An 18,059-nucleotide genomic window follows, 5' to 3' on the forward strand; every position below is an offset into this window, starting at 1 on the left:
CATGTGAAATGGCCATATGCCATAGTACTATTAGTGTTCCAGATATACTATGCTGATATGCAGCTTCTCCCACTAAACCATGACCGTGACCCAGCCAATAGGCTTATTAGGAAAATATTTTAGTCTTCAATTGAATTAAAAACTAATAGAGATAGCTAAGACACGTTAGTCTCCTCAAGCCCATATCAAGATGGAAGTGTCAAACATAAATCATTTTTATTAGGTTTACAAGAGCCCAGTGTCAATCTCACATGGAGAATTAATGATAAGTTGTTTCTTATTTTTATGAGACCAGTATGTCCTCAGCAGCTGTAGTTCATAGTATGTAGATGTAGCGCTGATAATGGCCTCACCCACAAAAAGACTGCATATATGCAGGAGAATACTGACGCCCCTCTACTGAGAAAAGCATGCACTCAGAAGCCATCAAAGTGCTAATGACCACTTGTCTGTTAGTGTGCGTGTGAGTGATTCTCATGCTCCGCCTCTGATCACATAATGGAGACGTCATCACAAGTCCTACAGCATAAAACATGCAGAGCCTGACAGCAGCCGTGTGCTCACATGATCTTTGATGGTGTTACCATCATGTGATGTCACCTGTGCTCTGCCCTCCAACCCTGAACTCCGTCTCAGGACACTGATGTCATCACTGCTGCATCCCTTTATTAAAAACCTGCAGAGGCGGACAGCGGCCATCTGCTGACAACACTTGTGATTACGTCACCATAAAGTGATCAGTCACTGGCTCTTAGTTCCACCCCTGACACATGATGGTGACACCATCATATTACAGATGCTAAACCAGCAGAGGCAGATGAAGACTGTGTGTGTGGTGTGACGCGCATATGTAGGAGAGCTGTGTGTGCTGTGTGTCTGGTCTACCTCAGTAAATGAGTCAGAGAAGCAAGACTGACTAGGTGTGCCCACCATGGAACACTCTCTTATCACTTGCTCTAAGAAAATATAGCAACTTCAGAAACAGCTGTTCATCATCCCTGGAGTCCATCCATATACCCAGCGGAACAGTAAGGAAAGCAACACTGGGCATGTTTGTCCACCTTAGAACATTTACAGAGGTGAACACAAACTAAAAACAGATGGTAGTTCTATTCTAACATTAGTCCTGAAACATCTGGGGATATAAACTTTCTTTAATAAGTGTAAATACAAAAATGTTTAGGATTATGGGCTGCATTTAACTATAAACAATATTTCTTGTGGCACAGCCCCCTTAAATATGCCACTCATGACCCCTGTCCATTAGCTGAATGTCCAGTCCGTTGTCCAGTGCAACGAACCAGATGTTGTCAACTGTGGTTAGCAAAGGTAATGGGAGCACCGTCTTCACTCCCATTGAAATCAATCAGAGTGCTGCGCTGCTACTCTACTTCCTGCTTCTCTCTTGGTCAGGACCAGGAGAAAAGCAGGAAGCGGAGTAGCAGTGTGGCTCCCCTATTGATTTCAATGGTAGTGAAGCCAGGGCTTCCACTTCATCTTCTGAATGCTGATGATAATGTCCGACCTGCTGCACTGGATAATAGGCCAGATGATCATCTGATGGACGGGGTCCCAAGTGGCGGTCCCTCGTCCATCAACTACTGATGACGTATCTAGAAGATACTACAACCCCTTTAATCTTTTGGACATATGTATTTTAGCATTTCAATTTTTGGTGGTTGCCAAAAAAAGAAGTTGTGTCAAAATATAAATTTATCCCCAATCCACAGGATAGAGGATAACTTTATGATTAGTGGGTCCAACCACTGGGAGCCCCACTGATCCTGAGAATGGGGGCTCTGAAGGTCCCCGCGTAAGAATGGAGTAGAGGTTACACATGCACCCATTCATTGTAATGAGCGCTCTGGAGACTGCTAAGCACCTGAGCTCAGCAGCTTGTGGTTCCACTGAAATCCATGGAGCGGCAGTGTACTTCCTTAACCTCGGCTCTATACATGCGGGACCTTCTGGCACTCTGTTCTACCGATCAGTGTGGAGCCCAGTGGTTGGACCCCCACTAATAATAAAGTAACTTCACACAATCCCTTTAAAGATACTTGATTCACCATTTTCCCGGGTCCTCTACTTGCCTCTTCTGCTGCTCGAAGCTGCCCTTCCAAAAGCCTTTGCATCTCTTCTCGATGCTCTTGGTGTTTGAGCTTCTCCTGAATCATCGCCTCTTCAGATTTCTTTTGGGATTCCCTCAGTTGCTCCAGTTCCTTTTGCTGTCTCTCTTTTTCACACTGAAGTTCTGCTAACCTCTGAAGTTCTTGCTCTTTTGCTACACAACGCAGTTCTCGTTGTTCACGCTGCTCTCGGCGCCTGCTCTGAAGTTCACGGTGTAAAGAAACAGACTGAGACTGCTGTAGACGGAGAGCTGTCTGAATAGCTAAAATAGAACAGGAATGTCCATTATCACACCAGAGGCTCTGAATATGTTAGTAATATGTATAAAAGAGTGGCAAATAATTGGGATCTGCAGTTGTCACACTAAAATTTTAATTTATATTTAGTCAATCTTCTATATTGCTACAAACAATAGGGAATCACAGACTGTAAAAAATACAGTCTTTGGGAAACCTTGTTTGAAAGTCAGTAAAGGAGTACGTATTTTAATCACAGAAAAAAACATCACTTGTCCATAACGGAAAACCAATAAAACATTACATTTTTATTTTAGGATAAAGGTTATGTATTAAGAGGACAATTATATAAAATAGCCTTAGTAGATCTTAACAAAATTTCTAAGTAATGGAGCACCTAACCTGAAGTAGTACTTGGCTATTCTTTGTTGCACTGAAGTTAATTGAGACGCAGACATGCATTTGCGACCAGCAGCCCATTTGCAGCTACATTAGGGAAATAAGGAGAAACAATCCTACTTTGTGAAATAGTGAGAACACAGGTCTCCTGTTCTCAAAATCATGGGAGTCGTAGCAGTCGGACTCTTAAGGATCCATCATTTTTCACCCATCCCATGTAATTTTGTCAACTAATCGGAATAACCTTTTAAGTATGCCCAAACAGAAAGTAAGAGGTCTTGTGCAAAAGGGATTACTGTGAATCCTGGTTAAGGGCAAGTTTAAGGAAAAATAGTGACTTCCAGTGGTAAGGAGTAAAAAATGCACCACAATACTTCTACCTATGAAACAGCGGCTACTAGTGACCAATTCCTGAATTGGCGACAGCATCCTGACAGCTACCAAATGCGTTTACCACCAAAAAACATCAACACAGATACAGAAAACTGAAAAACGGAAATAAATAGCTGCAAATAAACAGTAATATGATATTCAGCAACATAATGGAAGTGTGCTGATGCTGTGGAGGCATTCCTGTGCTGTGTGTGGCTGAGTATTAGCCAGCTGGAAAATGCCTCTTGGAAGCCCTGCCATGAGAGGTAACACATGTAGCTGCAGGATGTCCGGAACATATCACTGAGCTTCACTGTCCCCCATATTACTGCTAGGGGTCACAGACTATCTTGTATGTCGGTCCCCCCCAGACTATCACATCAGCAGGGGTGGCACTGTGCATATTAAGGAGTGACAGGGGGGGACCCGACCAATCCTGCTTCTGTCGCTGATTTATCACGGATCGACTACACCAAGCACTCATGCCACTATGACCGCTTGTCACAGCAGAGCCTCGATCAATCACTCTAGCGGGGTTGCAAGCATGGAGTCATTAGAATATAGGGGGATTTGTTCCCAGGCTTCTTTATACATGCGGAACGAAAGCTCAAATCAGCCCCTGATCTGGTCTAAATGCCTCCAGCACTCCGCAATACCCACACACTCACTGCTGCCACCAGCTTTTATTACAGGTAAGCTGGAATGACTTATGAACACAATTTTTAGAGTTATGGTTCATTTTAAAATGGACAAGGTTCAACTAATAAATTGCAGATTTATTCTAGAAAAAGTCTAGCAGTGCTAAATATCTATATATGTACAAAAATATACAGAAAAGAATGTACAGTGGAGATAAGGTTTACAGGCATAAACAACAGTCAGTACTTAAAATAAACAAGGAAGGAAAAACAGTAAGATATCATATTTGGGATGTTCTCGCCAAGGTTCTGTTTGTGCAGAGTCACAGGAAGCAAATGGGAAAGTCCATACACAGTAGCACATCTCTAAATGTCTGACATTCTGTCCTTGTGACCCCCTGGTTCTTAAAGGCTTCCCCAGAACACGCCTCCGTCCGCCCTCTCTGAGATCATTAAGGGACTGGTGGAGTAGAGGCATAGGTACCTGTGAAAAAAACAATTCCCCATTTCGGCCATATCTCTGCAGGAGATCCTTTGATTGGGAATATATGCCTGACATATTTCTGGTCATAATTTTATCTACTCAGCAATACCAAGCATAACCCAGAAATTATACCCAGGTACATCGATACGCCATTTGGGGCTGTTCTGGGGCACATACCTCAATGTGTGTAGATGTGTTTTCATCAGCTGGCCTGCCTTATTACACTACACACAAGTAGTCACTGAGAGGCTATTCATAGGCCAAGGGTGCAATCACTTTTGGAGCCTCATGGGCAAAACTGTTCATCTAATCACGTCACAACTCTAATCATTTGCATATCTGCCTGAGATGTAACTGCCTACCATTTTCCCATCAAAACCGCGAATCCTTCTAGGTACTTGATTTTTTTCAACAAAGAGAATAGCTTTCATCCTTGCTTTTAGCTTTAGAAATGTTCCAGGCATGTCTTATAGTGTTCAGAATTCCATTTTATTGTATACTTTAGGCTGTAAGAGTTGTGAAACTTTCAAAATAAAACGATCAATTTTCAGTAAAAGGGGACTGATTCTTTCCTTAAGTCCTTCATATGCAATGCCAAGTATTGGTTGGAGTCTTGTAAAGCACACTGACAATGGAATCTGGACCTGTGTTAATGTGTTCTGCGGAGTGATGAATCATGTTTTACTATCTAATCTGGTAGCTGAACTTAGGTTTGGTGGATATAAAATTTGGCAGAGGAGGGATAATAATATGGGGCTGTTTGTTAGTGTTTGGGCTAGGCCTTTTATTTCCAGAGAAAGCTAATGTTAATGCTGCAGCATAAAAAGACATTTTTGTCAACAGTTTAGATAAGGCACTTTTTTTATTTTTATATTTTTTATTGAGCATTTTCAAAGCATACATGAAAACATAGTACAAATCACGTACGTAATACAGTATTCAACGATTGAATGGAGGTTAAATGAATGTTTGTTACATTAACAGTGACTCAAAGGAAGAATACATGTATGATAGTAAACAATGTTTGACATGTTTCCATATGAGCATTATTAAACCTTGACTAACGCGCCAAGGTAGATATTTGGAAATAATTGTTATCATTATAGTAAAATTAAAACGAACAATTTAACTCGAATTTCTGCCAGTCATTTCACTTGCTCGTAAACTTAGGGAGAGAGTTGTTGTTTCTCGCATACAATCTCTTGTAACAGAAGTGGTCTGATATTGAGTCCAATAGTTCTTTTAACACAGGGGGAGAGGTTGCTCTCCATTTTCTTGCTATCGCGTTCTTTGCGGCCAGTAGAAAATGGCAAATCCACGGTCTTTTTCCTGGGGGGAGAGAGTCGCATTCTAGAAGCAGGGAGGCCAAGTGGGGGGGGGGAGTATGTGGGGCGTACTCCTGAGATAGATCTGATAGCGTCAAATACCTCCTTCCAGAAACCTTGAATTTTTGGACAGTCCCAAAACAAGTGGATGAGGGATCCTTCACTGCCACATTCCCTTCAACAATTTTTGTTTATGTTCGGGAAACACTTAGCTAACTTTGTGGGTGTGTAGTACCACCTAGTTAGTACTTTATAGTGAGTTTGAAGAAGACCTGCTGAGAGAGTGGCTTTGTTTGCTCTGTCGAAGGATTTCAGCCATTGTGTTGTGTGGAACTTCTCATGTAGGTCATATTCCCAGTTTAGTAGGTGTATTTTTTTGTTGTCGTTCATGTTGCCTGCTAGGGTGTCGTAGAAAATTCTTGTTAAAGAGTTTTGGGAGTTGGTGCATTTGTGGAGCAGATCTTCTAGTTCTTTGGGAAGAACACGCTTAGCTAGTTGGGAATTGCGGAAAAATGAGGATTTTTTAAATAGGCGAAAATCTCTTTGTCTGGTAAGTTGAATTTAGATTTGATGTTCCAGAAGGAAGACAAATTCCCTCTCTCCAGAAGATCTGCGATAGATCTGATTCCATTTTGGAGCCATTCTTTGAGGTTTAAATCTTGTATATAATATAGGAGGGTCTCCAGAGGAAGGTTTGTTAGAGAGCCCTTGGAGTTGGATTTAAGCTTGTGTGCCAAGAGGTTCCAGCAATGTAGAGTGGTCAGCATTAAAGGAACATGCAGAAGAAGAGAAATTTCTGGGTACAGGATACTTAGTGTTGAGGCTTTTATAAGAGAATTTAGGGATTTATTTTGATTTCTGTGTCTTTCTATGAAGTACCAGGGCAGATGCTGTGAGTTTTTTAGCCAGATAGCCGATTGGTTCAAGATAGTCGCGTTATAGTAGGCTTGTAGGTTTGGTACTCCTAAGCCTGCTTGTTTTCTATGAAGGAATAGAATAGATGCTGTGAGTCTGGGTTTTTTATTGTTCCAAATGAAGTTTAAGAGCTGTTTTTGAAAGTTGGCGATTGTGCTTCAGGGGATCGGGAAGGACAAGGTGCGGAAAAAATAAAGTATTTTTGGTAGGATAAGCATTTTGTAAAGAGTCATTCTTCCGAACCATGAGGGATCTTTTTTCCTCAGTTCTTCTAGCTCTTTGTTTAGAGAGGCCAGTAGTGGGTCCATGTTTGCTGAGATAATTTCTGATGTGGAGTTACAGAGTGTAATCCCAAGGTAGGGGATTTTTTGTTTCCACTGAAAGGGAAATTCTTTTTGGATGTCATGTTTTAGTGTGCTGTCAATGTTGAAACCCATAATTTGGGATTTGTCTAAATTAAGTTTGTAAAATGAGGCTTGGCTGAATTGAAGTATACATTTGTATAAGCTTCTTAAAAAGTTTATGGGATCCGTTATTGAAATTAGGACATCGTCGGCAAAAAGGCCGATTTTGTACTGCCTTAAGCCAACTGGAATGCCTTTGATTGTTGGGGACATTCTGATCTTTTACGCCAAAGGCTCTATTAACATTACAAATAATAGGGGAGAAAGGGGACAGCCCTGGCGGGTCCCATTTGTGATTGGGAACGCTGAAGATAAGGCTCCATCAACTAGAACCCTGGCTGAGGGCTTCACGTAAAGGGCCCGAACCGCTCGGAGGAAATTATCTCCCACACCAAATTTATGAAGGACCGCGAAAGCAAAGCCCCAGTGGACTCTATCGAACGCCTTCTCTGCATCCAGGGAAAGGAAGAGAAAAGGCGTCCGACTCGAGCCAGTTAATTCCAGTAGGTTCTGTACTCTCCGTGCACCATCTGTTGCATTCCTGCCCCTCGTGAAGCCGACTTGGTCATTATGTATAATCTTTGGTAGTAGCTTTAGGAGTCTTTTGGCCAAGATTTTTGAATACAGTTTCGTATCTGTATTTAGAAGCGAAATGGGCCTAAAGTTTGCCGGAGAGGTGGTGGGTTTTCCTGGCTTCGGTATGGTAATTATTGTGGCTTGCAACATCTCCTCTGGCATCTCTCCTTGACTAATTGAGTCACTGAATATGGATGACATATGAGGGGAAAGAGAGGAGGCAAATATTTTATAGTATTCGTTAGATAGGCCAGGAGATTTGTGATTTTTTAGACTCTTAATAGCATTAGTAATTTCTGGGATGGAAATTGGGTTATTTAATTATTCATTTTGGGAAGCTAGGGAAGGGAGGGACACACTGTCCAAAAATTCTTTTATAAGAGTTGAAGTGGGTTGGAAGGTGTTTATGTCTTTGTTTAGGTTGTAGAGGTTAGCGTAGAAGGATCTGAATTGTTCCGCTATTTGTTGGGGATGGGTTATTTTTTGAGTGGGATTTTTAGTATGGCTTATGTATGGGATTTTGGCCTTGACTCGTCTTTTTTTTGCTAAATTGGCCATTAACTTTGAGGGTTTATTGATATAAGAATAATAATTAGCTTTAAGAAAGGTGATATTTCTGTTATAATTGTCTAGTAGGGAGTCTTGTGCTTTTTCTAGTGTTTTGATATTTAGTAGGTGATCAATTTTTGCTTGTTTGTTTTTTCTTTTTTGAATTTTTAGTTTAATTAGGACCCCTCTAATTATAGCTTTATGAGCATACCACAATGTAAAATTGTTGATGTCAGGGGTTGCATTGGTGGTGAAATATTCATCTATGGCATTTTTTATCTTTTGGTAGGTAGGAGATTTGAGCAAATTTACATCGTTGCACCAGATTCTGGTTGGATTAAAGGGAGCGTTGATATTAAGCTTTAGATATGCTGGAGCGTGATCTGACCATGTAATGGTGCCTATTGTCGAGTTTATGGCTGAAGCAAGGGTCCATCTGTCAAATAGTATGAGGTCAATTCTAGAGTATGTTTGGTGTCTTGGAGAATAGTACGTAAATTCTCTTGATGAGGAATTTAGGCATCTAAAAGAATCAGAGAGCCCTTCTCCATGAAGCCAAGGTTGGAGCGCTGGGGCCATTCTTGTTTGTGCTGTGGAGTCTAATTTACTGTCTGGGGTAGCATTAAAGTCTCCACACAGAATCAGCTTTCCTAATTGGATTCTTTTGACTTTCTTCATTAATTTATTTAGGAAGGAAATTTGTTTCTTGTTAGGTGCGTAAACGTTAACTAAAGACACCGGGAGCTCGTTAAGGGTGCATAGCAGAATAAGGTATCTAACTTTTACATCTGTGATTAATTCTTTTAGGGAGAAATTTATATTATTCCTGAGGGCTATTAAGACACCCGCATGCTTTTTTAATGCGTTTGCTGTGAAGATATTTGGATAAGAGGTGTTGGTGAACTTGGGGGCAGGAATGCGGTGTGAAGTGTGTTTCTTGAAGACACAAAATGTCAATATTTGCTAAACTAGCGTCCTTTCAGACCATCGCCCTTTTAAAGGGAGAATTAAGTCCTTTGACATTTAGCGAGCAAATATTGACTGACATTGTATATTTTTAGTATTTGCGTTGAGAGTGGAATTAGTGTGGCAGCAGAAATAACATGTAATACATGAATAAATGACCTTACACAAAGCAGAAACAAATACAGATCTACTTGAGGAAGGTAGCGAAAATAGGTTTCTTGCAGAGTAGATTCTGGGAACTTGGTTAACGACAAAAACAGAAGCAGGTCTTCTAGTAGAAGGAGAATAAGGTGTGTCTCCTTTGGAGTTGTAGGTGGTGAATACTCCAGGAAGGTGAATGGCGACCTGCAAATAAGAACAAATAAAAGAGAAGAGTAGCAGGTATTAAAACCTGGTTCATTTGGGGGAATAAGTCTGGCACATAGACAATAGCCTTTGTCTTGTGTTAGAGAAATTTAGAGTCCAGCATATTGAGCAAATTCAACAGAGAAGAGGAGGTTTGAGGATACGCTTATTTTCTTCAAGGAGGAGTAGAAGGTAGCGTGCGGCGATTAGTAGCTTTTGGTGGTCTTTGAGGTTTAGCTGGAGGAAGAATTTCTGGCATAGGAATATCCCATTTAGCTAGGGTTATGGCGCCATCTTCTGGTGAAGAAATTATTTGAGTGGAGTTATTTTTGTGGATTATTAGTTTGGCCGGAAAGCCCCATTTGTAGGGTATTTTGGCATTTCTCAGGGCTGATGTGATTTGAGAAAAGGACTTCCTGGCCTGAATCATAGATTGAGAGAGGTCTGTGTAGAGCTTGATATTGGAGAATGGAGACGGAAGGAGGTCAGCATTTCTCGACGCTAGCATCAAAGCCTCCTTTACGTGAAAGAAGTGAAGTCTCGCAATCACGTCGCGTGGGATTGAATCGGGTAGAAAATCCGGCTTTGCTAGTCTGTGAGCTCTATCCAGGATGCACTCTTGTTCTGTAGAGTTTGGGAGAATTTGTTTTATTAGTTTTTGGAGAAAATTTTTCAGTTCAGCTTGGGATATGTTTTCCAGGATGCCTCTGAATTTGATATTATTTCTTCTGCTCCTGTCTTCCAAAGCGGTCAGCTTGTTTTTTATGTTTTCCACTTCTTCCTCCAGCGTGTAATGCGCATCAATTAATTTGTTGTGGGAAGATGTTATTTCCCCCATTTTGTTTTCAATATGGTCAGTGCGCATTTCCAGGTCTTGTAGGGAGACATTAAGTGAATTTGAAAGAGCTTTGATATCTTTTTGTAGTGAGACGCGTAGTGCTAATATCATATTTTTGATAAAGTCCTCAGAAGCAGGGAGACTTGATGAGGGCAGATTATTGATAGGATCATTATCCTCTGCTTGGTATAACTGCTGGCAGGTGGTGGTGGGGGTGAGAGACGTGGTCTCTGCTTCTCAGGGCTTGCAGAGGGAGTAGAGGGAGCAGACATGGAGTGAGGGCGCTCCGGCGCCATTTTGGGATCAGTCATGAGGTTCATGTCGGGATTATCGGTATAGTCACTTACCCGACGCTGCTGTGAACCTCCTGACAGTTCATCTCAGTGTCTCACCGGCTTGTCGGCTGAAGCAGGGACAGCTCCATTGGATCGTGCATCTGTGCAGGCTGATGGTATGTCACTGCATGCTCCAAAGCTTGTGGAGTGAGGGGAGCCATCTCTGCCTGTCGGCCCCTGCTGTCCCGGGCCGCGGGAGGAGAAGAAGTCGGACACCTTTTGTAAAGGTGCTTTAGATGTCCTTCTGTTCGGCATGATCTGCCCGGGGTCCTCCAGTACTTGTTGAAGAGTTTTGGAGTACTGGTGAAGCTATATTTGTAGCATAAAGGCTAAGGTCTAGACGGAGCTCGGGACTACACGTCTAGTATTGCCTGCATCTAGGCCACGCCCCCAATAAGGCACTTTTTATGACTGTGTACCTGTGCATGAAGCTAAATCCATAAAGAAATGTTTGGCAGAGGGATGGGTTTTCTGCATCAACCTCTGATGTCAACCCCATCAAACACCTTTTGGGATTAATCGTAACGCTGATTGCGAGCTACAACTTCTCATTCAACATCAGTGCTAGACCTTAAAACTGCTCTTTTGGCTGAATAGGCACAGATTCCCATAGACACACTGCAAAATCCTGTGGAAAGATTGTTATAGCTGCAAAATGGTCCCAACTTTATATTCACGTCCATGGTTTTGAAATGGGATGTTCAAGAAGGTAACATAGGTACAATAGATATTTACATACAGTCGTAGCCATAAATTTTGAGACTGACACAAATTTTGTTTTTCACAAATTTACTGCTTGATTGTTTTTAGAACTTGTAGGGCTGGTTGCACCAGAGATGTGATCTCAGATTAAGAAGAAAAACGTTACACCAACACTGTTTAGCCCATAATTTTGGTTCAAATCTTGTTTCAATTTTATTCCCCTGATTTTGGTGGATCAAACTAGTTTAACTTAGTTTAGCAGCTGAAATCCAAGTTGGCTTACTCGGCTGATAGCCTAAAAAGCTTTTCCTGGATGAGAAAATAACACCCACATTTGCTGTTGGTAGCGCCCATATTTGTAATGGCGCTATGAATTCTGGGAAAATCAACTGACTACAGTCACCAATTACCAATACATTTCTTCTAGGTTTAACCTTTGTTTGCATATTGGTACCACATTGGCAATGCACCAATCCAGTGGTACAACCCCGGTCTCAACAGTGTCTGTAAATATAAGAAATAGCGGTCTAGCTATAATGTCACTTAGTTCCCTTAGAACCGTTGGGTGTATTCCATCAGGGCCCGGCGATTGGGTTGGGTGTATTTCATCAGGGCCTGTCGACATTTTAATCCACTTTATCCTTTTTGTTGATTTTAATCCTCTTTTAATCCTCTTTAACCTCCTGTGTTAGGCAGGCAATATTTAGTGGGGGGTTTGTTTTATTCCCCTGCATCTAGTGTGACATTTATTTTTTATTCATGAATACACTTGAGAAAAAACTATTTAATAGATTTGCCTTCCCCTGATTGTCTTCTATGGTTTCTCCTGTATTACTTGTTAAAGAGCCACTGCTTTCAGTGCAAATCCTTTTACTGTTTATACAATTGAAGAATAGTTGAGAGTTATTTTTGCACTCTTTGGCGATCAGTATTTCTGCCTCCTCTTTAGCAATTTTGATCTTTTCTTTACATATTTAGTTTTTTTTTCACTGTATGATTTTAAAGCTTCTTTGCTGCCTTCTTGTTTTAGTAGTTTAAATGCTTTCTTTTTTTCATGTGTTGCCCTCCTTACAGACTTGTCAAGCCACATTGGTTTCCTTCTACTTGTAGTTCTTTTACTTTTAAAGGGTATGAACTGCTCACATGAGGTAATTAAGATGTTTTTAAAGTTCTCTAATTTGTTGTCTGTGCTTTTATTTTTGCATACACTGTCCCAATTAATGTTACCGATAGTAGTTCTAAGCTGATCAAATTTTGCTTTATTAAAGTTTAGTTTTTTGGTCGCTCCCTGATAAGGCTTCTTATTGAATGACAGCAGGAAATTAATTATATTGTGGTCAGTATTTCCTCAACCTGCACCCCCATTATTCGGTCTGGTTTGTTAGTTAGTAGAAGTTCTGAGTGGCCATCCCTCTAGTTGGTTCCCGCACGAGTTGGGTAAGGTAGTTGTCTTTAATTGTTCTTAAGAACTTATCACCCTTGTGGAATTGGCAGGTTTCGTCTTCTCTTATTGTATCTGGATAATTAAAGTCACATTTTTTTCTCCCTGCATTTCTACCCACAGAGATTCCACATTTTTATCTCCTGCACCTATATTTTCTCATAGCCTTAGCATTAGGTAGGATTTAACATACAGACACACCCCTCCCCCTTTCCGTTCCGCACGGTCTCTTCTGAACAGATTGTAACCCTGTAAATTCACCACCCAATCGCACTTATCATCAAGCTATGTTTCCATTATTCCCACTATGTCATCATTTTCATCAGTCATGCTCACTCACTTTATCTATCAAACTTCTTGCATTCGTTGCCATACAATTTATACAGTTGTTGTTATTCTTTATATTCATTGTGCTACTAATTGGACTATGAGCTGTTCTGTTAATTCTAGCTGTACTAACCTCACCCCCTTCTTGACCCCCATTCCCGTTACTTGGTCCCAGGTCGCTATCTATACTGCCTATCCCCCTGTTTCTCTTTTTGCTGTCCCCCAGTCACTAGTTTAAACACTCCTCCATCCTTCTAGCAATCTTCTTGCCCAGCACAGATGCACGGTCCCTATTAAGATGCAGCCTGTCCCTACAGTAGAGCCTATAGCCAACAGCAAATTCAGCCCAGTTCTCCAGGAACCCAAACCCCTCCTTCTTACACCAACTCCGGAGCCACTTGTTTACCTCCGTAAGATTCTGCTGCCTTTCTAGTGTGGCTTGTGCTGCAGGTAGTGTTTCCGAGAAAACTACCTTGGACGTTCTCGCCCTAAGCTTAGATCCTAGATCCCTGAAATCCTTTTTGAGGGCCCTCCATTGACCTCTAATTTGTTCATTAGTGCCAATGTGCACCATGACTGCTGGATCCTCACCAGCCCCTCCCAGTAATCTGTCAACCAGATCAATGATTATACTAGGCGTTAGCATCTTTTTATTAAGTTGTTTTTTTTTAAATAAAACCATCCTATTTTTTTGGCTGTACAATTTACGTCCTCGCGCATGCGCAGTACGGCGCTTGGACACCCGAACGCCTAGTACGATGGATGCCTTTGAGCGCTGGGACGCCGCCATTCCTCTCGTCCCTCATAGCGGATCAGGTCGTGAGTTCTTGGAACACCTGTAGTGGGCATGTATGTATTATTGCTTTTAACTGTGATTGGTTGAGTGTCTTATTTAATGTCTGGTGGGTGGTGGCATTTTCTAGCTTGCTAAAGATCCTAGGATAGGGTCGATATGTGGCGTGTTCACCTTTTACCAATATGGATGAATAAAGAAGCATCTTGTATGATGCATTGAAATTTTACCACTGGATGCTGCTCAACTTAATTTCTTTCTGGCACAATGTGCTTTATATATCCTCGGTAAAATAGAACATGCTGCGTTGTGTCTTCTGCGAGTGGATTAAGTAATTCTGACCTGCCAATGTGAGCGGGATTGTGTAATTCAATGCATTTCATTGTTCCACATTTTACTACAGATCAAACGCATGTGGAATCTGCAATTTCTATCTGATCATGTGAGACCGGCCTAAGGTAGATCACTACCTTTTTATCATGTGACCGGGGACCGCTCAACGAGGCCACCAGTCACTGCTCCAGGCTCTCGATGACTGTTCGTCGACGGGAGCAAGGAGATTTTAAATCTCTGGGGTCCCCGGCTCCTGCGCACGTGTCTGCTACTTTGCCTGCGGGCGCATGCACAGATGTCGGGGAAGGTCCGTGGAGGAGTATTGCATCGGGGTTCAAATGCGGAGGCCTCCGGTAAGAAGTTTCATCTCCTCTCACCGATCGCATCAATGAGGGGAGATGAAACTTCAACTTTTTTAAAACTTTTATGTGATCGCCATTATCCATTGGATAACAGCAATCACGTGACCAGGAACCGCATTCCGTGGAGTCCTGTGAAATCTCCAGGCTCTCAGCTACCTTTGGTAGCCAGGAGCAGGGATATTTTAAATTTCCTGGGCAACCCCTGACTTTTGCATATGGGTCCGCCATTATACGCCATTATATGTTGGCTTGTATCTCATGGGTTAAAGCTTTTACCTTCGTCTGAATCAAGTTTGCTGGGTAATAGGCTGAACTAGCTTGACATTTGCGGTTTTTCATCCTTATACACTATGTTACTACATTCTCAGTTGAAGATTTATCTTCTACAGTGTATTGATGATAATATCGCATGTGTTACTTTGGATTTTGGTGTGGGTTGTCTATCAATTTCGCCAATTTAATTGCAATCTGCAAAAAATTAATGCAAATTAGAAAATAGATTTTTTTTCCTCTACACGCAAACGGGGGTTTTAAAAACTCTATCCACGTGCAAATACTGCAAATGGTCTGGAATCTGGTGTGGAAAATGTTGAGATGTGAATGATTTGCAGTAAATATGGTGGATTTTTTAAAAACATTTTTGCAATACACCTTTTGAAATGTTTTTGGAGATTCCCGAAAAAATGTACCGTATCCTTTAAATAAAATTTAAATTTTATTAGTAATCAAATTATATATTGAACCTAACTGTGCCATATAATGTCCCAAACTATAATATCTTGATGAGCATGGCTATGCCTCTCCATTAAGGATGAGCGAGTATACTCGCTAAAGCACTACTCGTCCGAGTAATGTGCTTTAGACGAGTATCTCTCTGCTCGTCCTTAAAGATTCGGGGACCGCTGCGGAGCGGGGAGCTGCGGGGGAGAGCGGGGAGGAATGGAGGGGAGATCTCTCTCTCCCTCTCTCCCGTCCGCTCTCCCCTGCTCCCCGCCGCAACTCACCTGTCAGCTGCGGCGACCCCGAATCTTTATGGATGAGCAGAGAGATACTCGTCTAAAGCACATTACTCGGACGAGTAGTGCCTTAGCGAGTATACTCGCTCATCCTTACTCTCCATGTCTTTCCCTAATTAAAAATAGGAAGGGGATAAAAGAAACAGGAGATATTTGATACCCAAGTCAGAACAAAAGAGACCTGATCCAAAAAATGAAAAACATTAATAAATCCATAAATTATTAATAGAATATACCACCACCAAAATGAAAAAGCACAAACAAAAAAAATACAAAGAAATATATTTAACATCAAACTCTCATGATATCAAATGATATAAATTACATTTTTATTCCTATACGTTTTACCCCCCTAAGTTCAAAGGGGTCATCAAGGATCTCCACTCAATAACTGATGCCGTGGGCAGATATCATTCATAATACATAGCCAAATTGTAATGAATAAAGTCTCAGATTGAGAAAGCTCTCAACTACATAAGATCTATGATTCTATGATTTCTACCTCACCACTTCAGGTGCCAATAAACTGTGAAGAGAACCAAAATATATTCACATGATGTATTCATACATACTTTGTGTGCCGCACTGCTAATATTTCAATCATTTGAGCCATATACCAGTCTTCTCTGAAAAAGATGGCACTAGAGATGAGCGAGCATGCTCCTCCGAGCTTGATGCTCGTTCAAGCATTAGCATACTTGAAAGAACTCGTTACTCGAGCGAGCACCACGTGCTCGCAAAAATTTCACCCTCTCTTGCCCACATGTTTAGCGGCTTTTTTAGCCAATGAACATGCAGGGAAGGCTTTGGCACCTCCTGCTATAACGTGCCAACCGTGTGCATGTCTATAGCAGTGATTGCCTGGCCGGATCAGGTGACCTAGGATCATAAAAACTCAGTTCACCTGATGCTCACCTCACATGGAGGCCGGATTACCTGAGGGACAGAGCTGCTGTGAATGAGGAAGAGCGTTAGTGTAGGTTAGAAGGCGTGTTTAGGCAGGGATCCATCTGCAAAGAACCCAACAGTCCATTTTTGTGCATCATCAGTTTGGCTGCCTGGGAGCAGTAGTGCGCACAAAGCATTCACAAGCATCCCGGCTGTATACTGCATACTGTTACCAAGTCTATACAGTATACTGCTACTGCTGTAAACAAACTATATAGGAACTAATAAAACTCCTCTCATTTTTCATTTTTTTATTATTTTTTTTGGCTGAAAGTATTTGCATAATAGGCCCAAGTGTGTGTCCTGTTGATCCACACTATAAAACAAGACTGTACTCCTTTTTCACTGTCTATTTTTGCCTATAGTGTACGCAAAATACCCCAGTCTGTCAATCCACACTATATAACAAGACTCTACACATTTTGCACTGTCTTTTTTTTGGCTTAAACCGTATGAAAAATACCATTAGTGTGTGTCCTGTCCATCCGCACTATATACCAAGACTGTACGCATTTTACATTGTCTATTTTTGGCTTGAAGCGTATGTAAAATACTGTTAGTGTGTGTTCTGTCATTCTGCACTATATAACAAGACTGAACACATTTTACACTGTCTATTTATGGCTTAAAGCGTACGTAAAATACCATTAGTGTGTGTCCTGTCAATCCGCACTATATACCAAGACTGAACACATTTTACACTGTCTATTTTTGGCTTAAAGCGTATGTAAAATACCCTAAGTGTGTGTCCTCTCGATCCGCACTATATAACAAGACTGAACACATTTTACACTGTCTATTTTTTGTTTAAATTGTACGTAAAATACCCTTAGTGTGTGTCCTGTCAATCCGCACTATATAACTAGACTGAACACATTTTACACTGTCTATTTTTGACTTAAAGCGTACGTAAACTACCCTAAGTGTGTGTCCTCTCGATCCGCACTATATAACAAGACTGAACACATTTTACACTGTCTATTTTTTGTTTAAATTGTACGTAAAATACCCTTAGTGTGTGTTCTCTCGATCCGCACTGTATAACAAGGCTGTACGCATTTTACACTGTCTATTTTTGGCTTAAAGCGTATGTAAAATACCCTAAGTGTGTGTCCTGTCCATCCGCACTATATATAGTGTAAAATGTGTTCAGTCTTGTTATATAGTGCGGATCGAGAGGACACACACTAAGGGTAGTTTACGTACACAAGACTGTCTATTTTTTATTTAAAGCATACGTAAAATACCCTTAGTGTGTGTCCTGTCAATCCGCACTATATAACTAGACTGAACATATTTTACACTGTCTATTTTTGACTTAAAGCATACGTAAACTACCCTAAGTGTGTGTCCTGTCAATCCACAGTGTATAAAAGGACTTTACGAATTTTACACTGTCTATTTTTTGCCTAAAGCGTACGTAAAATACCCTTAGTGTGTGTCCTGTCATTTCGCACTACATAACAAGACTGAACACATTTTACACTGTCTATTTTTTGTTTAAAGCGTATGTAAAATATCCTTAGTGGGTGTCCTCTCGATCAGCACTATATAACAAGACTGTACACATTTTACACTGTCTATTTATGGCTTTAAGTGTACGTAAAATACCCTTAGTGTGTGTCCTG

At 41.2% G+C, this 18,059-nt stretch overlaps 1 protein-coding gene across 1 annotated transcript in view; it reads right to left on the bottom strand.

Annotated features, from left to right (window-relative positions):
* The window catches only part of DEF6 (DEF6 guanine nucleotide exchange factor), a 495,476-nt gene that overhangs the window by 81,704 nt on the left and 395,713 nt on the right, over nt 1-18,059 (bottom strand). Inside the window, exon 7 of the mRNA XM_066608975.1 lies at nt 2,091-2,389. Within this exon, the coding sequence (XP_066465072.1) occupies nt 2,091-2,389 (299 nt within the window). The remainder of the gene's footprint in view (nt 1-2,090; nt 2,390-18,059) is intronic.

This window comes from Eleutherodactylus coqui, chromosome 1 (assembly GCF_035609145.1).
Source record: "Eleutherodactylus coqui strain aEleCoq1 chromosome 1, aEleCoq1.hap1, whole genome shotgun sequence".
In the NCBI taxonomy this organism is placed as follows: Eukaryota; Metazoa; Chordata; class Amphibia; order Anura; family Eleutherodactylidae; genus Eleutherodactylus; species Eleutherodactylus coqui.